Genomic DNA, 27956 nt, shown 5'->3' with positions numbered 1-27956 from the left:
TTACTCTGGATAGGCAAAATAACAAAAATATTAGTACCAAAACTAATAGACACTCCTAATACACAAAAGGTACATTATGACAGGATCATTAAAATCAACTTTTATTTGCTGGTTTAGAGTTTTCAAAGCAAGATGAAATGAGAATGATCATACAGTACCTTACCCTTTCTACCGGTGAACCATAGCATGCAATGCCGAAGCATAGCAGTGACAGATGGCATTGGTGTTTTTAACTACAAAAAGGATAATAGCAGAGAAATGATGGTTGGCAGACAAGACACAGAAATGCAGATGAAATGAAAGCAAACTTGTAGTTCTTGAAGCAGAGCAAAACCTTTAAGCCAAAGGTTGCCACTAGCTTCAATTTAATTTACACTTTGAGTTTTAGATGGATAAACACTGCAACCTTCGCGATCAGTCTTTAGACACTTCATGCAGAAGCAGAACCATACTCCTTGATAAAGATCAGCAACCTTCTGTAAACACAAGACAGCAGCAGCAGCATCCCATTATTCTCTCCCTTCACTGATTTTTATCATTTAAATTTTTAATCTCCAATTGCAGCCAGATCCAGTCATTTCAAATAGATCTGTATCCACTGCAGATACAAATCCCTGCCTAACCTGCAGTACCACTGCATCCAGAACGTTCCTGTGCATCGTTCATACAGGATCAGTTGCAATACCATTCAATTCATCCAGCAAACAACCCAAAAAAGAAGGAAAAAGCAGTTCGGACTGTGAAGAGAAAGAATCTCTTCTCTCAGCTCACCCTGGAAATGGAAGGTTTTCTGATCAACAGTTATTGTGAAGGTGCTGTCGTCTTCATCGTCTATACCAATCACAGCTCCCTGTGAAACAAAGAGCAAAATCCCAATAAGGCAAACAATGACATCAGCAATATTCACTACTGCTACAGCCCAGCAATATTCAATGCACCAATGACACTGGAAACAGGCTAGACACAGAAAAGAGGAATCTGAGACTAGTTTTGCTTAAGGAGGAAGAACTAAAGGAGAGGTACTGGCAGGACACTTTAGTACCCCGCATAGGTACTTTCGTTGCCCTGCATAAGGGGCAAGGATGTGGTGGGTGGGGGAGGGAACAAACATAGAAGCTAAGTCTAGAATCTGTGTTTAAAAGCCAGCCACTGAATCTTTCTGAGCTTTAGATGGCTCTCTAAAATAGGAGTCAGAAACCTACACACCCCCAGGTTATTGTGATGACCAAAGAAAGCCAGTGCTGTTCCTCAGGCTGCTTCTGTGTTATACTTGTTAGTGCAGAAATGCCAGGTGACATTTGCTTCAAAATACTGTCCCAGTTGCTTCTTCCAGGTTCTCCCCTAACTACTAGTACATCCCTCTGCTATTGCACTTTTCACAATACTGTGATTATTTATATATCTGCCTCCGCCCATTGAACTGATTGATAAAAGGTCTTAGAAATCAAGAACTATTTTTTTATTTTGACACATGGCACTCAAGAACACACTTAGTAAATGTTTCCTAAATAATCTCATGAACAACTCTCCAATGGGGGCGAGGGGGGGAGTTAGGGAACTGTGTTCATAAGTTGTTTGTTTTGGGAAGGTGGATAGGGTGGGTTTTAAACCTTTGCTTTATATATAGGTATTCAAGAACATGCATACTGTTAAGATAACAGGAGTTAAGGGAAAAGACAAGAAACTATGCAAAATAGGGAGTCCATTGGTCAGTGTCCTTAAGAAATAGGTGTCTTAAATATTCCAGAGAGAAAGACTAGAGAACACGGGATAGGTAAAATGCCCTTGGTTGGTGACAAGAGAAGTAATATGCCACAGACAAAACTAGAGACGACTCAAAGGAACAAAAGACCTATTCCCACGAAAAAAGGCTACTTAGGGGGACGACTTCTAACCCAGAAATATTAGGTAATAGAGTTAAACATTTATTTCATTTCTTCCCAGAGGCCCAGAGGCTGTCTGAATCAACCCCACTCTATCGAAATTCCATCTACTTGAACTGTCACACTTATTCTTCAGTTTCACATTGGGTAGGAAATTTTATTTCCATTTTCAGATAAGGAAAGTGTCTCCAAAAAGCATAATGACTTACCCAAGGTCACACAGAGAGTTAATAGAAGAACCAGGACTGGGTCACCATTGGCATAGTACTTATCTATTCCATGACAGCAAATACAGACACACCTCAGTGGGTAAGCTGTGTGGGAGCAGCTCATTCTGGTTATCTTAATTTTGTGGTAAATTGAATTAACATTCTAACATGATATATCAGATATTTGCTAATTCATAACTAAATACAAAAATATGAGCTAGATACAGCTCTGGAATATATAACAATAGTCCTTGCTTTCAAGGCACTTATATTCCAGTAGAGGAGATAAAACATGCAAAGATGTGAGTATATACAAGGCAAAAAAAAGTAATCTCTACATGGATGAACTTTAAAAACAGTGTGCTAGGGCCGGCCCCATGGCTCACTCAGGAGAGTGCGGCGCTGGGAGCACCGAGGCCGCGGGTTCAGATCCTATACAGGGATAAAAAAAAAAAAAAAAAAACCAAAAAACAAAGAACAGTGTGCTAAGTAGAAACTAGTCACTAAGGACCACAAGTGATGTGATTCCATCCATATGAAATAGCCAGAATAGGCAAATTCACAGAGACTGAAAGTAAATTAGTGGTTACCTAGAGCTGAGTGGGGGGTTGGGGTGAAATGACGAGTGACTGCTAATGGGTACTGGTTTTCTGTAAGGAGTTGAAAAAAACATTATAAAATTGACTGTGGTGATGTTTGAACAACTCTGTGAATATACTACCTAATAGATCAGCAACATAACCGGTACCACTTTAGACAAGCACAAGTACAAAATAGCACCGCCCACCTCCTCCCCTCCCCCCTTTCCTTTGCAAGAAGCCTCCTGACTTAAACAGAGACCCCTCTTGCTTCTGCAAGGATGCAGTTCTCCACCCCGATCCACATTAGCGTAATTACCCTCCTTGATGGTATCAGCCGGCCCTTGGCGCACTATATAAGCTCTACCACCCCCACACCTGGTGCTGTCTCCCATTTTCAAGGCAGCCCCGGGCTGCTCCCCACTTTAAGCACAGCCCAGCAGATTTCTTTCTTTATTAAAGCTTGAATGGTACCCGGCATCTCGGCTCACTTTCACTACCCACTCTCAAATGCCTATTCTTTCTTTTGGGTTCCTTAATGTAAGTTTACCCATCACCTAGTCAACTAAGATAGAAACCTCCAGATTCTATTCAAGTTCTCCCTCATTCCATCACCACAAATTGTGCTCATTCCACCTCTGAACTATTATCTTAAGTTCACCAATTCTTCTCCATCCTCAGTGCTACTGCTTTAATTCAGGCTTTCATCGCTTCTAGCTTGATAATGCAATCTGCCTGCCTTCAGTGTCTCCTTTAATTAGTCTTTCCAGAAAGAATGACTGTTTTGTAATGATGAATATGCTAATTATCCCGATTTGATCATTACATAATGTAAAAAACTACTGACAGTCAACTATGTACTCCACAAATATGTATAATGAAGTATGTTTCAACTAAAAGAAAGAAAGAAAGAGAAAACTTTCCTAGTTCCAAGGCCATGAAAATATTCTCTTACATTATCTTCTGGAAACCTGTACATTTGGATATCAGGTGAAGTAAGTCCTCCACCTTTTCTTTCTTGGTCTTTATAAATTATAAATCAACATCACCACCATAGTCATAGCCAGCCCTCCCCAGAGGAGCAGGTAGAGCAAGTCACCTTTCTATTGGGGTCTGTTTGTTGGCTGAGAAGGCAGGAATCAGGAGTGGGCATTCTTGGCCCTTTATAAAATTTAGAGTCGGCTGGACAAGTTACACTCACACACACACACTTGCTAGCATACTGACTGAACTAACTAGAAATGAACAAGGATTGCCATTTATTTGGTTCTTCTTTAATTTCAAAAATATTTAGAGTTCTCTGAGGAGAGGCCCAACTTTTGTTAATATTTATTTCTAAATATTTGATGTCTTTGATGTTGTTATAAATGTTCTCTATTTTGAAAAATTCATTTTCTAATTGCTGGTTGCTGGTATATTGAAATAGTTGATTTTTGGATAATGACTTTGTATCCAGTATTGCTAAATTCACTTATCAATTCTAATAGTATACCTGTAGATTCTTTCGGATTTTCCATATGTTCAATTAAGTTGAGCTGTGAATAATAACAGTTTTATTTCTTCTACTGCAATTCTTATACCTTATATTTATTTTTCTTGCTTTATTCACTGGTTATGACTACCAACAACAAGAACAGTCACTGGGTAGGAACACTAAACATTCCTGCTATGCTCTCCCACCTGAAGACTCACCTGCATTTAAATCCATTTTGCTTCCTTTCCACTTGTCATAATGAAAAAGGGGTCTGTTCTTCTATCTAAAGCCCAGTCCCTCCATTCATACTCCATCCCCTATCACCTTTTCTCAGGTCTCTTACTCTGCCAATTTTCAACTTCCCCCTCTCCCTCCTGGCTCTTTCCCAACTTCATTTACACGTGCTCAAGTCTTTACCCTCTTTAACAACTCTTTTCATATCCCCATCCTCATTTAACAATTGGCCCACTTCTCTCATTCCCTTCCAGTCAGTATTATTCAGAGTTGTCCAAGCCTTTTGCCTATAACTTATTTTAACCTTCTGTTCCTTGGAGGATATGTAACCACATCAATGGCTCTTCCTCACCTTCACATAAGGTGATGGTATGACTTGGTTTGCCTGGAACAATCCTGGATTATTCCTCCTGTCCTGGCAGAATAACAAATAGATCAATAATGAATAGATACTGGTTTAGGGGGATATGATCACTATGCCACAGCCCAGACTACAAGGCCCTTAGTGATTTGCTCCATGCCCAGCTCTCTAGACTCATCTCTCATCAAATTCTACACTTGAACAGCTTGAGGTTTACCAGTTGCCTCAAGTTCTCTATCACCATTTTTGCACATTTTCCCTCTGTCTAAAACATCCTTCCTCTCCCCTTACCTGGGTTTACACTACTTTTTTTACATTAGGTAAAGCAAAACTCCCTTTCATAATCCATATGTGAAATGGTGTTCTACTATTAAGAAAACGTATTTGTTATGCTAACCCCCCAAAATATCAATGTTTTTATTTCAACTCTGCTTTCATGGCTCAGTGTGCCAACATAATAAACATACATATCTTTCAGTGACCTCTCATGGTTTTTTCTAAAAGTTTCAGACAGTTAGCTTTTCAAGTTGTCAGTACTTGGGCTTACCAAGTTGCCTGTTGCTCAGGGTCACACTATCCAGGATCTAGATAGAGAGTAACTAGAGCTACATAGTCTTGTCCAGCTGAATGAATATCCTGACTTTCCCTCTTCCCCTTTTTTCTGTCAACACAGGCATACTTCAGACATGAATCATAGTTCTGTGAACAAAGACAGAAAGATAGTTTTGTACTCATGACTTGAGTAAAAAAAGGATTCTGGCTATTTTGCAGCCAATATCCCTTTGCAAGAACAAGAGAAAAGTGGGCTAGTGGACTGGTTCCAAAGATAATGAAAAAGGCACAATGACTCCTCTGGAACACAGATTGCTCACACAGCTCCTAAAAGGAACATAGACAGTGCTAAGAATACTCAGCATTGCTACTCCCACTATACCTCCACAACCACATACTCTCCCTCACTGCTTTCCTTCTGTTTGTTGTCTGAGAAGGCCAGAATCAGGACTGAGTATTCTCAGTCCTTTATAAAGGACTGAAATGCAATTCAAGGTCTATGTGCATTTGTTTATTTTTTTTATTGGGGTACAAAATCGAATATCAATACATGTGTACAATATGTGATCAAATCAGAATTAGTATAGTCATGTTTACAAAATATGATCAATCTTTGTGAACCTTAACTAGTTTCTCACCAACCCACCCCCTTTCTCCCCTTCCCACCTCTAATAACCACAGTTGTTTTTTTACAAAGCAAAATTTGGAGTTTAATTAAAATCAGAACAGGGATATATTAACCAAACAAAAAAGACTTTTCTCACTATCGATTTTTGAGACTCAAAACATCCCCAAAACATTGGAGATCCAGCTTATTCCTGAGACATCAACCATAACAAAAGATTTTCACTCTGAACTACTCACATTTTGTAGGAGAAAACAGAACAAAGTTCCAAAGACATCCTTCCTCTCTTTCTTAAATGTATTCACAAACAGGGTCTTTTTCATAGTTCAAAAGAAAAACACACAGCTTTCTTTCTTAGCCAATTGGCCTGTTCCTCTCACCCTGGGATCTGATCTCTTAATGAAAGGATTTGGGACACCAAATCCAACCTGAAATTCCCAGGACAACAGATGCTATTTTACTTGTCTTTCTATGAGGGATAAATGCATTAGTCTTTCTACTAGGTGAGTCATTCTCCCAGGATTATTGTGCCAGTCAATAGTTCCACAACAGTGGGGTGGGCAGAAGGGCAAAGGAAAAAGCAAAGGGGTAAGGGAAAAGAAAGAGGCTTTCATGAAATGCATAGCAAGGCAGAATGGTCCAGTTTTATAAATCACCCTCTACAAACTCCAAACATGCACACCCAGAACTAGATGGGGAAGGAACTGGTGAGAAAAAGATGGTGACACAGAACAGCAGACTCGTCATGGACATTTTTCACCTTTCTAACACTGGAAGATGTTTAATTAAAAAGTTGCTGTTCAAAATTGTACTGAAAACATATCTAAAAATAGGTCTGTAGTCATCTTAAAAATAAAAAGTCACTCCTCAGATAAGAGGACTAACAGATATTATCATATACCAACATGTGAGATATCTTTGCACTCTGTTAATTGTATCTATTGTTGTGCAGAAGCTTTTTAGTTGGATATAATCCCATTTGTTTATTTTTTTCTTTCGTTGCCTGTGCTTTGGGGGTCATGTTCATAAAGTCTTTGCCCATTCCTATATCCTGAAGCGTTTTCCCTATGTTTTCTTTTAGGAGTTTTATAGTTTCAGGTCTTATATTTGTCTTTAATCCATTTTGAGTTGATTTTGGTATATGGTGAGAGGTCTAGTTGTATTTTTCTACATATGGATGTCCAGTTTTCCCAGCACCATTTATAGAAGAGGCAGTCTTTTCCCCAATATATGTTCTTGTTGCCTTTGTCAAAGATCAGTTGGCTGTAAGCATGTGGGTTGATTTCTGGGTTCTCTATTATGTTCCATCATCTGTTTTAATGCCAGCACCATGCTGTTTTGGTTACTATAGCTTTGTAGTATAGTTTGAAGTTGGGAAGTGATATGCCTCCAGCTTTATTTATTTATTTTTTGCTCAACATTGCTTTGGCTATTTGGGGTCTTTTGGTGTTCCATATGAATGTTAGGATTGTTTTTTTCTATTTCCATGAAGAATGTCATTGGTATTTTGACAGGGATTGCATTGAACCTGTAGATTGTTTTCGGCACTATGGACATTTTCACAATGTTAATTTTTCCCATCCAAGAGCATGGAATGTCTTTTCATCTTTTTGTGTCTTCTTTAATTTCTTTCAACAGTGATTTGTAATTCTTATTGTAGCAATATTTCATCTACTTGGTTAAACTGATTCATACGTATTTCATTTTTTTTGGTGACTATTTCAAATGGGCTTGCTTTCTTGATTTCTTTTTCTGCTGGTTTGTTATTGGAGTATAAAAACACTACTGATTTTTGTGACTTTATATCCTGCAACTTTACTGAAGTCGTTTAGCAGTTCAAAGAGTTTTTTGGCAGAGTCTTTAGGTTTTTCTATATATTGGATCATGTCATCTGCAAACAGGGACAGTTTGACTTCATCTTTTCCATTCTCAATGCCCTTTATTTCTTTCTCTTGCCTGACGGCTCTGGCTAGTACTTCCAATACTATGTTAAATAGGAGTGGTGATAGCAGGCATCCTTGTCTTGTTCCTGTCCTTAATATCAGAATGATATTGACAGTGGGCTTGTCATATATTGCTTTTATTGTATTGAGATACTTTCCTTCTATATCTAATTTGTTAAGTCTTTATCATGAAGTGATATTGAATTTTGTCAACTGCTTTTTCTGCATCTATTGAGACAATCATATGGTTTTTGTCTTTGATTTGGTTGATGTGGTGCATTACATTTATTGACGTGTGTATGCTGAACTATCCTATCCTTGCATCTCTGGGATGAATCCCACTTGATTGTGGTATATAATTTTTTTGATGTGTTGCTGTATCCTGACTGCTAATATTTTGCCGAGGATTTTTGCATTTATGCTCATCAAAGATATTGGCCTGTAGTTTCCTTTTTTTTGTTGTATCTTTGTCTGGTTTTGGTACCAGGGTGATGTTGACAGAATGAGTTTGGGAGAATGGCTCCTGTTTCAACTTTTTTAGAATCATTTGAAGAGAACTGGTATTAATTCCTCTTTAAAGGTCTGGTAGGATTCAGCAAGCAGTAAAGCCACCCAGTCCTGGACTTTTCTTTGTTGGGAGATTGCTGATTACTGCTTCAATCTCATTGCTTGTTATTGGTCTGGTTCAGGTTCTCTATGTCATCTTGGTTCTGTCTTGGTAATTTTTGTATGTCAAGAAATTTATCCATTTCTTCCAGGTTTTCAAATTTATTGATATATAGTTGTTCATAATTATCTCTAATGATTCTTCATATTTCTGCGGTATCAGTTGTAATGTCTCCTCTTTCATGTCTGATTTTTGTTATTTGGGTCTTTTCTTTTTTTAGTTAGCCTTGCTAATGGTTTGTCTATTTTGTTTATCATCTCAAAAAAACAACTTTTCATTTCATTGATCTTTTGTATCATATGTTGGGTCTCTATTTCACTTAGTTCTGTTCTGATCTTAACTATTTCTTTCCGTCTACTAATTTTGGGGTTGGATTGTTCTTGTTTTTCTAGTTCTTTGAAGTACAGCATTAGGTTGTTTACTTGAAAACTTTCTATTCTTTTGATGTAAGTACTCATTGCAATAAACTTCCCTTTTAGTACTGCTTTTGCTGTAACCCACAAGGTTTGGTCTGTCTTTACTTTCATTAGTGTCTAGAAAGTTTCTGATTTCCTGTTTAATTTCTTCTTGGACCCATGAGTCATTCAGGAGCATGTTGTTTAATTTTCATGTGTTTGTATAGTCTCCAGAGTTTTGTTTGTTACTGATTTCTAGTTTTAATCCATTGTGGTCTGAAAAGATACTTGCAATGATTTCAATTTTTTAAAATTGTTGAGACTTGATTTGTGACCTAACACTTGTGGTCTATCCTGGAGAATGTTCCATGTGCTGATGAGAAGAATGTATATTCTGTAGCTGTTGGATGAAATGTTCTGTAGATATCTGCCAAGTCCAATTGGTCTAGTTTAGTTTAAATCCTGTGTTTCTTTACTGATTTCTTGCCCAGATGACCTGTCCAATGCTGAAGGAGGTGTGTTCAGGTCCCCAACTATTATCATATTGGGGTCTATCTCTTTCTTCAGGTCTAATAGTGTTTGTTTTATATGGCTGTGTGCTCTGGTGTTGGGTGCATATATATATGTATGACTGTATGTCTTCTTGCTGAATAGATCCCTTTATCACTACATAATCACCTTCTTTGTCTGTTTTTATGGTTTTTTGCTTAAAATCTATTTTATCCAATATAAAAATAGCTACCCCTGCTCATTTCATTTTCCATTTGCATAGTATACCTTTTTCCAACCCTTCACTATTAGTCTGCATGCATCTTTACCAGTGAGATGAGTCTCTTGAAGACAGCAGATAGTTGGGTCTAGCTTTTTAATCCAGTCAGTCAGTCTGTGTCTTTTGGGGGGGAAATTTAATCCATTTACATTTAGGTTTGTTATTGAGAGGTACTGTCTTACTCCTGTCAATTAACTGCTTTTCCTATCACTGATTTCAATATGTTTTGTTCCTTTCTTTCCCTTTTACTGTTTGTCTTCAGTTTTTGTTGGTTTTTTGAGGTGGTATGGTATAGATTCTTTCTCTTTCTCATTGGCATACCTGCTCTACCAGTGGCATTTGTTCTTTATAGTGTATTCATGGTAGTTATTATGGTTTTTTGGGTTCCAGGTGCAGGACTGTCTTGAGGATTTCTCATAGAGCTGATTGTGTGATGGTGAATTCCCGCATCTTTTTTTGGTCTGGGTAATACACTTTTCCCCTTCATTTTTGAAGGATAGCCTTGCTGGGTAAAGTATTCTTGGTTGGCAGTTTTTTTGCTTTTAGTACTTTGACTATATCATTCCAATCTCTTCTGACCAGCAAAGTTTCTGTTGAGAAGTCTGTTGTTAGTCTGATGGAGATCCCCTTATAGGTGACTTGATATTTTTCTCTCACTGTTTTTTGGATTCTCCTTTCTTTAACTTTTGACAGTTTGAATACAATGTGTCTTGGACAGGACCTTTTTGGATTGAATCTGTTTGGGGACATTTGAGCCTCCTGGATCTAGAAGTCTATATCTCTACCAATACCTGGAAATGTTTCCACTATTATTTCACTGAATATGTTTTCAGTGCCTTTTCCTTTCTCCCCCTCCAGAACACCCATGATTCAAATGTTTGTATGCTCAAGGTGGTCCGCTAGCTCTCTAAGATTCTCTTCATTTTTAAAAAATTCTGTTTTCTTTTTCTGTCTGCTTGGATTATTTCAAAAATTCTTTCTTCCGCTTGCTCTAGCCTGCTGTTTACCCTCTCAATTGTTGTTTTTATTTCACTGAATGTGTCTTTCAGTTCCAGGAGTTCTGCTACATTCTTTATTATGGAATTTAACTCTCTGTAAATTTCATCCTTCAAGTCTTGGATTACTTTTCTTTTTTCATTGTGCTGTTTAACTGAGTCTGCATCTCACTGAGTTTAAGACTGTCACTCAAAATTCCTTTTCAGATATTTTAAGGGTTTCCTGCTCTATGGGGTCTGGTACTTGAGAATTATTGTATTCCTTTGGTTGTGGCATATTTCCTTGTTTTTTCGTATTTCTAGTCTGTTGATTTCTTGTCATCTGATTGAGCACTTGCTTCTATTACTCTGAAGTAGGCTTTGAGGAGAGAGATTTCCTCGTGTAGATGTGTTTTATATTGATTGTTGAGTTAGGTGTACTAGTATTGGTTCTGGGTAGACTCAGTAGTGTAGTCTCTGTGTGGGTACTTCTGTTGTATTCAATGTCAGAGCTATGTGTAAGTGCCGTGGCGGTGTAATCACTGGGGCAATTAGTGATTTCTTGTTGAGGTTAGTTGGGACATTGAGGATGTGGGCTAGCTCTCAAAATCTTGTGTGAAGTGCTTGGGTCCCTTGTCATTCTTTGGCTGGGATGACCTCGGTGGACTTGTTGGCTCCTCAGCTAGTGTCCCATGACCCTGATGGGTGCACTGGGGTTTACTGGACCTCCTCAGTTTGAATGAGTGACCCTGGGCAAGTTTCTCTTTCCTTATTTCTATAGGCCAAGGCTTCTCCTGGGTTCTTGCTTCCCTTGGTTGAGGGCTGGGTTGGCGGTGGCTGGGAATTTTCTTTTGTACACTATTTGGCTATCCTGGGTTTCTGTATTCTCCAGGTTCTCTATGTGTGACTCTCCCTGGGTGAAGGCAGTAATGCTCACTACACATGGGGTGAAATTTCCGCTGTGAATTGTGCCACTGGAGTGTGGGTCTGCACTGGCTTACCTCCTTCTGGTGTCTGTTTGTAATCCTTCTTGTGTCAATGCATGGTGGCAATGATGGGTCCTGCCTTCAGCCAGTCTGACTGGTGCAGCAGCAGTGGTAACAGTGTGTATGGCTGTTGGCAGTGGCAGTGACAGAAACAGAGTACAGGCAATAGCAGCTGGGGTTCTGTACCCAGCTAGGCTGGCTACCGCATCAGAGTTGGCAGGGCATCACACCTACTGCCAGGCTGGCTGATGCAGTCATATGAGTAGGAGTTCTGCGCCCAGTCAATCTGGCTGGCAGCCATACTACATGAAACTATGGCAGGGGTCCCACGCGTAGCAGGGCCAGCTGGTGAGATGGCTTGGGCAGGGTTTCTGTGCGCAGTTGGTCTGCTGGTGAGGCAGGATGAATGGCCCCTGGTGATGGCTGCCACACTGTAGGTGGTGGCAGCAGGGGGTCCCACCCCCAGACAGGGTGGTTACTGCTTCATTATTAGCAGGAGTCCCACACCCAGCCAGTCCTGCTGGTGTGATAGCTATGGCAGCAGCAGCCATACTGCATGCAACTATGGTAGGGGGACCTGAAAATAGCTGAGTTGGCTGTTGAGGCTGCTGGGTGGGGTCCCATGTGTAGCTGGTCTGGCTGGTGTGGTGGCATAGACAGCTGCTAGCAAAGGTTGCTGCACTGCAGGAGGCTGCAGCAGGGGTCACACACATGGCCAGGCCTACTGGTGCAGTAGTGTGGGCAGGGATCCTGTGCACGGTTGGCCTGATCAGAGCTGCAGCACCAATCTAGATGGCTACCAGCAACAGCAGCAGCTGGAGCCACGCTGCAGGCGACAGCAGCATGGGATGGGGGGAAATTCACAGTGGGAAGGCAGGCAACTGCCTGGGTCCTGACAATGTCACCGGCAGGTGCAGTGCTGGAAACAACAGGCTTATTTGGGTCTTCTGTGGGAGAAACGAGTCCTAGATTTCTCTAGTCTGCTGTCTTCATAAGATGTCCCATATAGTGCATTTAAATTTGCTCTCTGATTTACACAGAACAGGTTTTTATTCTTCTTTAGAGATTAGGAAACTGAGACTCAGAGAGGTCAAAAAGTTTGCTCAAGATCCAATAACTAAAAGGCAGAAGAATTCAGGTCTTGCAACTCCTGATCTGAAGCTCTTTCTTAACAGGACATTGTTATAATAAGCAATATTCACTAATTATTTCAACACACTTCTTAAATACCTATTCTGGACTAGGAACAATAACAGCCAGGGGATATCAGGAGGAATAAGATATATCTCTGCCCTGAAGGAGCACAGAGTCTAGAGGGGAAAGAGGAGTCAACGATATAGAAGGAAAGGGAAAGCTTGAGGTCCAGCCTACTCACCAAAGATGCAGTACGGAGGATCTGCTTTAGCATCATTCATTCAATGATTCAACAAGTATTTACTGAATTTTCTAGGCACTGTTATAGATGCCAGTAACAGAGCAGTGAACAATGGTGAACAATTTCCTTCACTTTTTTTTTACTCAATATTGTTTTCATGTTGAGAATATATATACACATATTTTTTTCCATGTTGAGAAAAAACATATATACACTATCCATGTTGAGTGTATATAAACACACACACATTTTACCTTATTACCTCTTATATAAATTGAATGTACTTATGCTCTGTACATTTTCTTTTTGATATTTTTTTATCTTTTTTATCGACTTACATACATTTTGGGGGGGATTTCTCTTTGTCTTTTTTACAGACATGTGGTTCTTTATATATTCTGAATATTTATCCTTTGCAAGATGTATGTATTGGAGATATTTTCTCTCCTGTCCATGGGTTGTCTTTTCTCTTTGATTGTGGTATCATTTTTTGTTCAAAGGTTTTAAAATTTGAATGCTGTCAAATCTACCAATAATTGCCATCATGTTTTATGCTTTAAGACATCCTTCTCTATCTTGCTGTCAAAGACATTCTTCTATACTTTCTTCTAAGTCTAAAATTTCACTTTATACCTGTAATATTATGATATATGTATATTAGTTTTTGCCCATGATTCCTGGCTCCCCAAGGCAAGTCTCTAATCTTCGACTGCCTTTCTGCTTTGGAGTTGGCCACAAAGAAATCCTCTGACTTACCTTGTCCGATTGTAGGTCATAAGACCCTCATTTCAGGAGGGGTCCTGCCCCACACCCAGTCTCTCACTATTCCTCCTCCCCCATTCCCCTTCCCACCTCCAGTAACCATAGTTCTCTCTCCTTTTAACACTTCTACTTATTATTATTATTTGGTTTTGTTCGAGTTTTTTTGTTGTTGTTCTCTCTTTTTTAGCTCCCACATATGAGTGAGAATATGCAGTATTTCTCTTTCTATGACTTGCTTATTTTACTTAACATCATTTTCTCCAAGCTCATCCATGTTGCTGCAAATTGCAGAATTCAATTCTTTTTTATAGCTAAATAGTATTCCACTGTGTACATGTACCATATTTTCTTTATCCATTCATCTCTCAATGGACATTTAGGTTGATTCCATATCTTGGCTATTGCAAACAGAGCTGCAGTAAACATGGGAGTACAGGTATCCCTTCAACAGAATGCTTTTCATTCCTTTGGGTATATACCCCTGGTAGGATTGCTGAGTCATGTGGTGGTTCTATCTGTAGTTATTTGAGAAATCTCCATACTGTTTTCCATAAGGCTGTACTAATTTACAATCCCGCCAACAATGTATAAGAGTCTCCCTTTCTCTGCATCCTTGTCAGCATTTGTTACTTTCTTTTTTTATTATAGCCAGTCTAACTGGGATGTGATGGTATCTCAATGTGGTTTGGATGTGCATTTCCCTGATGATTAGTGATGTTCAGCACTTTTTCATATAACTGTTGGCCATTTGTATATCTTCTTTTGAGAATGTCTATTGACCTCCCTTGCCCATTTTTAATTGCGTTGTTTTTTTACTACTGAGTTGTTTTAGTTCCTTGTATGTTCTAGAAATTAGCCCCTTGTCAGATGCACAGTTTGCAAGTACTTTCTCCCATTCTGTAGGTTGTCTCTTTGCTCTGTTGGTTGATTCCTTTGCTATGCAGAACTTTTCAGTTAGATAAAATCCCACCTTTTAATTTTTACTTTTGTTGCCTGTGCTTCTGAGGTCTTATTCATAAAATCTTTTCCTGATCCTATGTCCTGGAGTGTTTCGCCTGTGTTTTCTTCTAGAAGTTATATAGCTTCAGGTCTTGAATTTAAGTCTTTAATCCATTTTGAGTTGATTTTTGTATATGGTGAGAGATAGGGGTCTAGTTTCATTCTTCCACACGTGGATATCCAGTTTTCCTAACACCATTTAGAGGCTGTCCTTTCCTCCAACGTATGTTTTTATCACCTTTATCAAAGATCAATTGGCTGTAAGTACATGAGTTTATTTCTGGGCCTTCTATTGTGTCCCATTGGTCCAAGTGTCTGTTTTGGTTACTATAACTTTGTAGTATAATTAGAAGTCAATAGTGCAATGCCTCTGGCTTTACTCTTTTTGCTCATGATTTCTTTAGCTATTTGTGGTCTTTTGTTGTTCTATATGAATGTTAGGATTTTTTTTTTCTATTTCTCTGAAGAATGATGACGTTCTTTTGTAGATCACTTGGGGTAGTATGGACATTTTCAGAACATTAATTGTACCAATCCATGAGCATGAAATATCTTTCCATTTTTGTGTGTGTGTCCTCTTTAATTTCTTTCTTCAGTGTTTTGTAGTTTTCATTGTAGAGATCTTTCGACTCCTTTAAATTTATTCCTAGGATTTTTTTTTTTTTTTTTTTTGGTAGCTACTGTAAATGGGATTGCTTTCTTGTTTTCTTTTTCTGCTAGTTCATTGTTGGTGTACAGAAATGTTACTGGCTTTTCTGCATTGATTTTATATCCTGCAACTTTACTTAACTTTTATAAGCTGAGTTTTTTGGTGGAGTCTTTAGGTTTTTCTACATATAAGATCATGTCACCTGCAAACAGGTACAATTTGACTTCCTCTTTTCTAATCTGGATGCCCTTTATTCCTGTCTCTTGCCTAATTGTTCTGGCTAGAACTTCCAGTACTATGTTAAATAAGATTGGTGAGAGTGGGTATCCTTCCTTCTGTTTTTAGAGGAAAAGCTTTCAATTTTTCCCTGTTCAGAATGATGTTAGCTATGGGTTTGTCATATACAGCTCTTACTATGCTGAGATACTTTCCTTCTATACCTAATTTGTTGAGAGTCTTTATCATAAAGTGATGTTGAATTTTATCAAATGCTTTTTCTGCATCTAATCAGATGATAATTGGTTTTTATCTTTTATTGTGTTGATGTGGTGTATCAAATTTATTGTTTTGCATATGTCAAACTATCCTTGCATCCCTGGGATGAATCCCAATTTATCAAGGTATATAATCTTATTGATGTGCTATTGGATTCTGTTTGCTAGTGTCTTTGCATCTAAGTTCATCAAGGATATTAGCCTACAGTTTTTTTCTTGTTGTTGTGTCTTTGGTTGTGGTATCACGGTGATGCTGGCCTCATAGAATGAGTTTCAGAGAATACTCTCTGCTTCAATTTTTTAGAATAGTTTGAGAAGAATTGGTATTATATCTTCTTTAAAAGTTTGGTAGAATTCAGCAGTGAAGCCATCTGGTCCTGGTCTTTTCTTTGTTGGGAGACTGCCGATTACTGATTCAATCTCATTACTCATTATTGGTCTGTTGAGGCTTTCTATGTATTCTTGGTTCAATCTCGGTCAGCTGTGTGTGCCCAGAAATTTATCCATTTCTTTCAGGTTTTCATATTTGTTGGTGTATAGATGATCATAATAGTCTCTAATGCTCCTTTGTATTTCTGTGGAATTGGTTGTCATGTTTCCTTTTTAACTTCTGATTTTTGATATTTGGGCCTTTTCTTGGTTAGTCTAGCTAAGTTTACCAATTTCACTTATTTTCTCAGAAAAAAACTTGTTTCATTGATCTTTTGTATCTTTTTTTGGTCTCTGTTTCATTGAGTTCAGTTCTGATCTTTATTATTTCTTTCCGTTTACTAATTTAGGAGTTGGATTGTTCCTGCTTTTGTAGTTCCTTGAGGTATATACAACATTAGGTTGTTTATTTATTTATTTATTTATTTATTTATTTTATTATTTTTTTAAAAAAGATGACGGTAAGGGGATCTTAACCCTTGACTTGGTGTTGTCAGCACCACGCTCAGCCAGTGAGCGAACCGGCCATTCCTATATGGGATCCGAACCCGTGGCCTTGGTGTTATCAGCACCACACTCTCCCGAGTGAGCCACGGGCCGGCCCTAGGTTGTTTATTTGGGATCATTCAACTCTTTTGATGTAAGCAGTTATTGCAATAATCTTCCCTCTTAGTACTGCTTTTGCAGTATCTGACAGGTTTTGATAAATTGTGCTTATATTTTCATTTGTTTCAAGGAAGTTTTTGATTTCTTGCTTTATTTCTCCTTTGACCCACTGGTCATTCAGGAGCATGCTGTTTACTTTCCATGTATATGTATAGTTTCAAAGTTGTGTTTATTGTTGATTTCTAGTTTTATTCCATTGTGGTCTGAAAAAAATACTTGATATGATTTCAATCTCTTAAATTTGTTGAGACTTGATTTGGGGCCTAATGTGGCCTCTTCTGGGGATTGATCCACATGCTAACAAGAAGAATGTGTATTCTACAGTTGTTGCATGAAATGTTGTATAAATGTCAGTCAAATAGATTTGGTCTAAAGTACAGTTTAAATGCAATGTTTCTCAGCTGATTTTTTTGTTTATATGATCTGTCTAGTGTTGAGAGAGGCGTAATAAAGTCCTCAACTAATACTATGTTGGGGTCTACCTCTCCCTTTAGATCCAATAACATCTGCTTTATATATCTGGATGCTCTGATATTGGGTGCCTATATATTTATGGTTATTATATCTTCTTGCTGCATAAATCCCTTTAACATTATATAATGTCCTTCTTTGTCTCTTTTTATAGTTCTTGGTTTAAAGTCTATTTTATCTAAGTATGGCAACTCCTGTTCATTTTTGGTTTCCATTTGCATTGAATATCTTTTGCCATCCCTTGACTATTACTCTATGTGTGTTTTTATTGTTGAAGTGAGTTCCTTATAGCCAGCATATAGTCGGGTCTAGTCGTTTAATCCACCCAGCCAGTCTATATCTTTTAAGTGGGGAATTTAATCCATTTACACTCAGGGTTGTTATTGAAAGGTACTGCCTATTCCTACCACTTTATTAATCAAAAAAAATTTTTTATTATTAGCATATTCATTCTTACAAATTGTGATACTTCTTTATGCCCTTTGTCCAACCTATCACTTCCCAAACCTCCTTCCTCCCTCCCCCACATTTCTAGTATCCTTAGCTTTGTTCTCCCTTTCTGAAAATTCAACATATTGTTGTGGTCCCTTCCTCCCTTCTTCCCTCCTTTCCTCCCTCCCTCCTTTCCTTCCTAGTAGCCAGCTATGAGTGAGAACATGCCGTATTTCTGTTTCTTTGTCTGGCTTATTTCACTTAACATAATTTTCTCCAGACTCATCCAACTTTTTTATGGTTATTTTATATTTATTTTGTTCCTTTCTTCCCCTTTTATTCTTTGCCTTTGCTGTATGCTGCTTTTTTGTAGTGGTAAGATAACATTTTCTTTCTCTTTCTCATTTGTGTATCTGCTCTACTAATGGTTTTAATTCTTTCTCATGTATTCATGATGACAGTTACCACTCTTTCGATTCCACATGGAGGACATCCTTGAGGATTTCTTGTAGGGTCAGTCTTGCGGTGGTGAACTCATAGTTTTTGTTTGTCTGAGAAAGACGCCATTTCTCCTCTGTTTCTGAAGGATAGCTTTGCTGGGTATAGTATTCTTGGCTGGCAGATTTTTTCTTTTAGCACTTTGAATATATCCCCACTCTCTCCTGGTCTGTATGATTTCTGTTGAGAAGTCTTCTGTTAGTCTGGTGGGGATTCTCTTATAGGTTACTTAATGCTTTTCTCTTTCTGTTTTTAGAGTTCTTTGTCTTTGACTTTTGACAATTTGACTATAATGTGTTTTGAAGAGGATCTTTTTGGGTTGAATCTGTTTAGGAATCGAGCTTCTTGGATCTGGGAGACCATATTTCTCCCAATACTTGGGGTATTGTGAGCTATTATTCCATTAGATAGCCTTTCAATGTCTTCTCCTTTCTCTTCCCCTTCCAATACACCCATAATATGGATGTTTGTATGCCTAAGGTTGTCCAATAGATCTCATCAGCTTTCTTAATTTTTTAATCTTTTCATCCAAGTGGGTTAACTCAAAAAGCCTGTCTTCTAGTTCAGAAATTCTTTCTTCTGCTTGTTCTAGCCCATTGCTTAAGTTCTTAATTGTATTTTTTATATTATTGAATGAATTCTTCAGTTCCATGATTTCTGTTTGACTGTTTTTATATCTCTTTGCTGAATTTCTCATAGATGTCCTGATTTTTTTTTTTTTTTTTTACTTCATTGTGATTTCTATCTATTTTTTTCCTTGTATCATTTTGCATTTCCTTAAGATTGCCATTTGAGATTTCTCTTCAGGCATCTCTCCAATTTCCTGTTGTTTGGGATCTGGTATTGGAGAATTATTGTCTTCTTTTGGGGGTGTCATGTTTCCCTATTTTTTTGTGCTTCTCATATCTCTGTTGATGTCTGGTCATCTAGGGAAGTATTCACTTCTTTTAATTTTTGGAGTAGTTTTTGAAGGGAGATACTCTTACCTGTAGAATTGTTCTGTACTAATTGTTAGGTTGGGCATTTTAGGTTTGGTTCTGTGAGCCCAGTAGTAGATGCCAGCTCATTCCCCACTTGCTCTCCACTGGGGTGGGTAGGCCCACTGGGTCAGGTGGGACCCTGAGCTCCTGGGGAAGGTGGGAGTGAATTCAGGTAGCTGGCACACTCCCTGCTCATTCTCTGCCAAGGTGGGGGAAGGGGCCTGCTGGGTCAGGAGGGACTCAACTCCCAGGGAAGCTGGGTATGGATCCAGTAGGCCAGCAAACTACCCCCACACTCTCCACTGGTGTGGGCGGGCCCTCAGGGTTGGGTGAGACTCTGGGGTCCCCTGGCTCCTATCCCAAAATGGCAACATCCAGCAGCAGCCCAGGACCGAGGTGGGTAGGGGGACTCAATGTGAACCTCCCCTCTGGAAAAATGCAGTCATGTGGGCTTTTAGCAGCTTCCCACACTGGGCTCACTGTCCACAGCGGATGCACAGTTATTCTGCAGCCTGATTTGCAGACATCTGCAGTGGGAACACTGGCCACAGAGCCCCTGCTCACCTTGTCCCAGCAGTACAGGGGCTCTCCAGTCTCCATGCCAGTCTTGGTTGGGTGCTTCCCCTGTTTTTCTGTGTTGTCTAAGTTGTTATTACAAGTTTCCAAACCTTGGGGGGTTTTCTTCACTGCTTTATTGGATTCCATCATTTTCTCCTAGACACTCTGCAGGTGACTATCTACTTGTTGCTTTGGACTTTCTTTGCATTAAAGGCTTCTAATCAGCCATCTTGCTCAAAAAAAAGAAAAAAAAAAAAGCATTTTGGGGGGACCTAATTACTATGTGCTAGGCAATAGTGGATGGATGAGAATTTACTATCAAGTGAAGAAAACAAACAAGTTAACATACAATACCATGCAACAAGTACTTTCATGACTATAAGTGGCAAATATAAAAAAGAAGGGGGACTACCAAACCTGCTGGAAGGATGTGAATCAGCAAGGCTTCACAGAGGAGGTGACATTTGAAAAGTGTCTTAGGAGATGAGCTCACCAGACAGAGGATGCAGAACATTCACAATATAAGAAAAAATATGTCAGTAGCAAAGAGGAATGAAGAAACACAGTGAGGTAACAGGAAAAAGTATAGTGTGATTGGAACACAGGATGGTGTGGATGGGGGAGAGGCGGGATCGGTCAATGACAGTTCATTACACTCATTTGAAATCTAGATGATAGATGCATTATCCATCACCACCACTGTTGCTGTCATCATCATCATCACCACTGTCATCCATAGCCGTTATCATTTACTGAATGTGTACTATATGCCAAACCCTAAACATAAACAATTGCTAAGTCTCACAACAACCCTGCAAGAAATGTTATCTTCATAGAGGTTGAGAAGTTTGCCTAATGTCCCAGAATCAGCAAGTGGTAGAGCCAAGTGAGATTCAGCTCCAGATCTCTCTGATTCTTTCTACACCACTGGTACCAAACTTGGCTGCACAATGCAATCACCTGGAGAATCTGTTTAAAAATAAAGGTTCCAGAATGCTACTCTAAAACATCATGTCTAGACGGTGGGACTTGGGAACCTGTATTTTAAACAAACTCTCCCAATTTTTCTTAAATAGGAAACTAAATGGCAGTCTAGATTTTTTAAAATACCATAAAGCTTCTTAAAACACACACACACACACACACACACAACTAATTAATAGGTTCTATTTATGTGTCAGGTGCCTAATCTTTACAAAATTCTGCAAGATGGATATTATAATCCCCACTTTAAAGAAGAAAAAACTCAAGCTCAGGAAGCTTATAAATAATTTCCCTCTTCTAGTCAATAAAGCAAAGGGTAAAAACAAGAATCAACCACAGGTATGTCTGTTTCTTTTCTGTCATGCTATGTGGTAGGCAGAAATCTAAGAACGACTCTCAATGACCCTTGCCCCTGTAATAATCTCCTCCCCTTTGAGTGTGGGTGGAAACCATGAATATGATATCACTAGAATGATGATGTTACATTAAATGGCAAAAGGGAGATTATCTGGTCTAATCTAATCTAATCTAATCACATGAGGCCTTTTAAAAACAGAGCATCTGCAGCTGGTAGCACAATGGGAAGTCAGAGACATCCAAAGCACTAAAAGGATTCAATGCACATTGCTCTTGACAAAGAGTATGTGTAGCCTCTAGAAATTGAGAGCAGACCACAACCAGCAGTTAGCAAGAAAACAGGAACCTCGGTTCTACCTCTGCAAGGAACCGAATTCTGCTGACACCCTAAATAAGCTTGGAAAAGGATTTTTCCTGGAGTCCTCTAGATAAGAACCCATCCCAGCCCAGCCAATTCCTTGATTAAGCAGAGAGCCCAACTGAGATGTCAGACCTATAGAACTGTGGAATGATAAATGGATGTTTTTGCATGTGGTGGTAAAATATACTAACATAAAATTTACTATTTTAACCATTCCGAAGGGTATAGTTCAGCAGCATTAAGTACATTCACATTGTTGTGCAACCATCACCACCATCCACCTCCGGAACTTTTTCATCTTCCCAAACTAAAACTCCATAACCATTAAACACTAAGCCTCCATGTCCCCGACTCCCAACCCCTAACAACCACCATTCTACTTTCTGTCTCTCTGATTTTGATGACTCTAGGTACCTCATATACATGGAATCATACAGTATTGGTCTTTTTGTGACAAGTTTATTTCACTTAGCATAATGTCCTCAAGGTTCACCCATGTGGTAGCATGTGTCACAATTTCCTTCCTTTTTAAGGCTGAATAATATTCCATTGTGTGCATATACTACGTTTTGTTTATCCACTCACCTGTGGATGGACACTTGGACTGCTTCCACCTCTTGGCTATTGTAAATAATGCTATGAACGTGGGTGTACAATTATCTAAGTCTCTGCTTCCAGTTCTTTTGTATGTACATAAATAAGTGTTGTTTGAATCCAATTCATTATCTTGAAAAGTGGGTAAGTAAAAGGAAATAAGCAGTTATCCTGCCTATTTGAATTGCACCACTGGGTAACCAAATAATAGATAAAGGGAACTATCTACTTATAAAATTATTACTGATAAAAATTTTTTTTAATGATAAGACTATCATCACTTTGCAACATCCCAATGAGTTAACTGGTGTAGGTACTGAGCATCAACAGCTACTAATATCAACAAAGAGCAAAAACCAAACACTTCGTGCCTTCTGCTAAAAGAATATAACACCATCTATAGTTTTGACAACGGGATGAAACTTGGTTCTGATCCAGTCTCTGGATGCAGCTGCCAATTTGTAGCAAAAACAGAGGACAAAGGAACATGCTGAATTGCACCAGTATACATTCAATAAAATCTACACTATGGCAAACCCCTACAGGTCAAAGGGTCAGGATTCTTTAACAGATAAATTGGAAACAAAAGACATAAAGTTAAAAAAAAATAGGTAAGATAAAACTATAGAATTTAGGTAAGCAAACGGGTGATAAAATTGTAAAGAAATGCAAGAAGTGACTGCTGTAACAGAAGTGGTTGCTTTAAGAGATAGGTAGGGGTGTAATTTGATTAGGGAACATGGAGAAGCTTCAAGGGCAGCTGGCAAAATTCTATTTCTTAACCTAGGCAATAGTTACAAGGGTTAATAATTAATTAAACTATACTTAAAAGCAAAAAACAAAAACAAACAGACAAAACCAGTACAACAACAGTAACAATGAAACAGTGGCCCAAATACAGATTAAATTCAACTGCAGTGCTGTCTCAACACAGCTCTTCCAAAGTCTCACTACTGAGCATATCTCAAGCCAAAAAAGCAGTTAATACAAAATTCAGTGGTTACTGAGGTCAATGGCAAGTGCTCAGAAAAGCCATTAGACCAAGGAGACAAAAAGAAAACAAGCCTGTCTCATTTCTACCCTGCTAATCTGCTATACTTACTCCTAATTCAGCACCAGAATTTTTCCATTATAATTTGTTTTTTTCCCTCAGTTATTTCCCAATTCTATCAAGGACTGATAATAATGGCAATAATATGTTTACCAAAAATATTCACATCTTCAAAAGTAAGGATGTGGAGGAAAAAAAATGGAAGAAAGCAAGCAACAGCGGGGGCTGGCTGGCTAGCTCAGTTGGTTAGAGCATGTTGTTGTAACACCAAGTTTAAGGGCTCAGATCCCCTTACCCGCCAACCATAAATAAATTAATTAATTAATAAAAAACCAAAACCAAAAAAACCCCACAAAGCAACAAGGTCCTGAAAAAGAAAAGGCTACTAGAAGCTGATTTACCTAGTCATGATAGCGGCAGACCCTTTTTTAGATACAGTGGAGTACTAGAAACTGTATCCCCAGGCATGCATTCTTTATTACCTTTACCAGTTTGGACAATGGTGGAAACTGAATAAGCAACTAAAAGCAGCATGAAGCTATAGGCCAAAATTGTCCAATAAGGTAGCCACTGGCTACAACTGGCTATTGAGCCCCTCTTCTGAAGCACAGCTACTCTGAATTGAGAAGTGCCCTAGTGTAAAAGACACCCTGGATTTCAAAAACTTAGTATGAAAACATGAACGTAAAATAACTTAATAATATTTTACTGATTACATGGTAAAATAATAATATTTTGGATACAAAGGACTAGACAAACAAAAATTTTTTTTTTGGCAGCTGGCCAGTATGAGGAACCTAACCCTTGACCTATTATTACAAGGCTGTGCTCTAACCAATTGAGCTAACCAGCCAGCCCCCTAGACACAGTATTAATTTCATCTGTTCCTTTTTACTTTTTAAATGTGGCTACTATAAAATTTTTAATTATACAAGTATGTGGCTCAAATTATATTTGTACAGGACAGCACTGCTACATATACCATTGTTAAATAGTGTTGAACAGGAAAAACAAAGCAACTAATAGTGGGGATTTTTCAGAGTTTTCTTCTACTGTTGCTGTATCACCAACACTACAGCTCATTTAATTTCCAGCCCTTGTCCCTTGTCTGGAAAAGAGGGGTTCAAAAAAAAAATCAGTAGGTGCATTAAGTCATGGATCCAGCATTAAATCATGAGCCAAAATAACTGAGTTCTAGTCCTGGTTCTGATAACAACTAGTAGTTACTTGGAGAAATCACTTTTTCTCTCTGAGACTTAGCTGCATGCCCCAACAACTAAGTAAGAAAGCTAAACTAAATTTAGATTTCCATGATTCCATCAAAATACAATTTTTTTCTGTCAAAATTGATCTTCATTAAAAAAAATAAATACTCACTCTGAGTCTAACACATCCTCTGCGAGAGCCTCTCATCATTTTGTCTTTGGACTAAAAGAAAACAAAAACAATTTTCAATGAATAAAAGATTAACAAACTGATAAATTATTTTTCAAATCATCTGGGAATAAAAAGAGAAGATTTATAGTAATATCCATCACTTCTGCCCATTCCCCTTTCCTTCCCAAAATAAATCATTTATGGATAGTGCAATTAACAAGTTTTAAATGAAAATGGTTTATAGTGTATACAAATTAACTTAAACAAAGGACTTTACACATACCTTTAATGTAGCATATATTACATTATTATTTTTATCCCTTCTTCATGCCCCTTAATTCTAGCCTAGTGTTTCTCATATTTTAGTGAGCCAGAGAATCATCTGGAAGGCTAAGAATCATGTGGGAGTTTAAGAATCACTCCCCTGGACAGCCACCAAAAAAAATAATAAATTTTTAAAATTAAAAAGAAAAGAATCGCTCCCAGATGACTCTCCACAAAGACAAACAGAGGACCACACTTTGAGAAACACTGCTGTAACTATACCTCTTTGTAGTTCCCCAAATGGGTCACATTTTTTGCCTCTGCAACTTCTCACCCAGTGTTCCAGTTTGGACTATACTTGGCCCTGGTCTTCTGCCTTGCTAACTCATCAAGCACCTTAGCTCTGATTTGGATTCCATCCCTGGGCTGCCAGAGTCTCCTGTGTGTTCCCCTGTCGTGTCATTCACCACCCTGTGTTATAATGGCCAGTTTACCTGCTTGACTCACCCACAAGACTACACATTCCTTAGAAGGTAGGAATTGAATCTGACTTATCTTATGCTTCAGGTCCGTGTCTGGTACACACTAGGTGCTCAAAAAACATTTACTGATGAAATGCTGCTTGCCCTTTATGTCTCCCTCACTAGACTGAACCAAGCAAAGGCTATGTTATGCACTACAAGCACTATGTTGACATTCAGTAAATACTCCTAAAATTAAATAACGTAGTCATGTGTAATAAAGTAAAACTGCAAATAATCAAAGTTTAACAAACATTTAGTACTTGAACAACTGGTATTTTTCTGTATTCCACATATGTGAGAAAGAAGCAAAACAAGCCGATACCATGTGACTATGTTTTAAAGACAACTGTCTCACGTTAAACCATAGATGCCCTAGATCTAAAATCCTGAGCCATAATAATTCATGTTTAGAAGTGATTATTGAGGTATTGAAGAGACTCTTCCTATTCTATTTACAAATACAAGAAGGACTCATACATTTTAGAAAAGAATTCTCAACACCAAACAGTCAAAGAGTTCTTTACTAATAACACAGTAAACAAAAACATAGTTTATAAAAACATTCCCTAAGCAATTAATAGCCCTTTTACTATTCCCTATACTTATCTTCCCTCCAAATGTGTAAAGACAATATACAAAAATAATAATTAGGTTTAAAAATATCCAAAGAGATTATAATGCAAACTCAAACAAGGTAAGAACTAATAGATTCATCTTTGATCCCCTCTTTACCATAGTACAATTTTAAAACTAAAATATGAGTAAACATAGAAAAGGGCAAGACAAGGGTCCCACTGATGGTACCACTATTAGGATTATGAATTAGAAAACACTGAAAGAGATAACTGAAAATAATTAAATACAACTAGGAAATAATCAGGGAAATCCAGAACGTAAGACATTCTACAAAATAATTGACTCTTGCAAAATGACAAAAAAAAAAAAAAAAAAAAATTGGAACACAGAGCAAAAATAAGCATTGGATGGATACAGGCACAACATGCTGTGGTCTCCAGAAGGCTCCCTGCCATGATGTAAAAAGATCAGAAAAGGCAATACTAAAGTGACCAGGTTTCACGTTTCAATCTGGGGCTTTTGGGGAAAAAAAGGAAGAGGAGGAGGAATCTGATAAGATGAGAGGGAAGGTAGAGGGGAGAAAAATGTCATTTCAAGCCAAGGGAACAACATCAACAAAGGCACAGATGCAGAAAACTTTACTTTCCTATTCACAGGAGAGTAGACTTACAGACCAGCACACAGAGTGCAGAGAGGAACACAGAAAGAGATGAGGCTAAAAATAAGATTACAGGGACCAGATCCTGAGAGGTATGGAAAAAAATTAGAGAGTGGCTAAGAAAATCCATTTACTCAATAGTTCATGGAGAGCTACTGAAGGTTTATGAGGAGGGCAATAATATTCTCAAAGGTATGTTTTAGAAAAATAACACTTAAATATGAGGACCTGGGAGAGAAGGATAATGGCAACAATAATAATGGCAGATTCTCATTCACTGATACCCTCTAAGTAACAGACACTTTATACACAGTAATCCTTAAAAGACCTTGCACAGTAAGACTTATACTCACACTATAAATGAAAGTGACACTAGGGAGATCAAATAAATTACCCTATGTGAGCCACATACTTGTAATTAAAAATTTTCTAAAATTTTCTAAAAATTATACACGTAAAATGTAACAGTTTGACACAGCAGGCACAATTTGGAATGCCTGCCCTGCAATCATTCTCCCAGAATTTATCTGTGCTCTAATAGTATTGGATCCTCCTCCTCCACGATGGCACAGGGCCCTCACCCCTCACTCTCTCCCCACACAGCTCTAATGTGGGGCTGAAGGGAAGCTGCTGTGACTATGTCCCCCAGAGACAATGAATGCTGAAGGGGTGGTTATCTGACCAAGCTGGTCAATCTCAAGACCCACTACCCCACAAGGCAGGACAGAGTTCTTTTCCAGGGAGTTTTTCAACTGGGATTAAGTAAGGAGCTCCTTCCTATCTTCTCTTGAGGCAGTGAGGTACAGATGCCACCGGTCACATGCCTTCTATGTGAAGAAAGCAATGAATAAAGCCTACACAGCAAGAGAAGCAGAGGTAAAGTAAGAGTCCTACCTGTCAGTGATCTCCAGCTACATCCTGGTCTAAAGCAAACCTGCCTAAGCCAATACCATTCACCAAATACAGGTGACCCTGGAACAACACAGGTTTAAACTGCACAGGTCCATTTATACACAGATTTTTTTTCAATAAATATACACACTGTACTGTAAATGTATTTTCTCTTCCTTATTTTCTTAATAACATTTCCTTTTCTCTAGCTTACCTTATTGTAAGAATACAGTATATAATACATATAACATACAAAATATGTATTAATCAACTGTCTACATTATCAGTAAGGCTATCAGTAATTTTAATGGAGTCAGAAGTTATATGTGGATTGTCCACTGCACGGGGGGCCAGCG

At 38.3% G+C, this 27956-nt stretch overlaps 1 protein-coding gene across 3 annotated transcripts in view; it reads right to left on the bottom strand.

The window, feature by feature from the left end:
• Positions 1–27956, bottom strand: part of OSBPL9 (oxysterol binding protein like 9) — a 166861-nt gene that overhangs the window by 116872 nt on the left and 22033 nt on the right. For all 3 annotated transcript variants that reach the window (XM_063104026.1, XM_063104025.1, XM_063104024.1), the window contains exons 2-3: positions 24688–24738; positions 772–850 (exon numbers count right to left, since the gene is read on the bottom strand). In XM_063104026.1, coding sequence (XP_062960096.1) covers positions 772–850; positions 24688–24738 — 130 coding nt within the window. The remainder of the gene's footprint in view (positions 1–771; positions 851–24687; positions 24739–27956) is intronic.

The sequence above is a fragment of the Cynocephalus volans genome, chromosome 8 (assembly GCF_027409185.1).
Source record: "Cynocephalus volans isolate mCynVol1 chromosome 8, mCynVol1.pri, whole genome shotgun sequence".
Taxonomy (NCBI): Eukaryota; Metazoa; Chordata; class Mammalia; order Dermoptera; family Cynocephalidae; genus Cynocephalus; species Cynocephalus volans.
The sequence above is the reverse complement of the archived record's forward strand: the minus strand, read 5'-3'. Positions and strand labels throughout refer to the sequence as shown.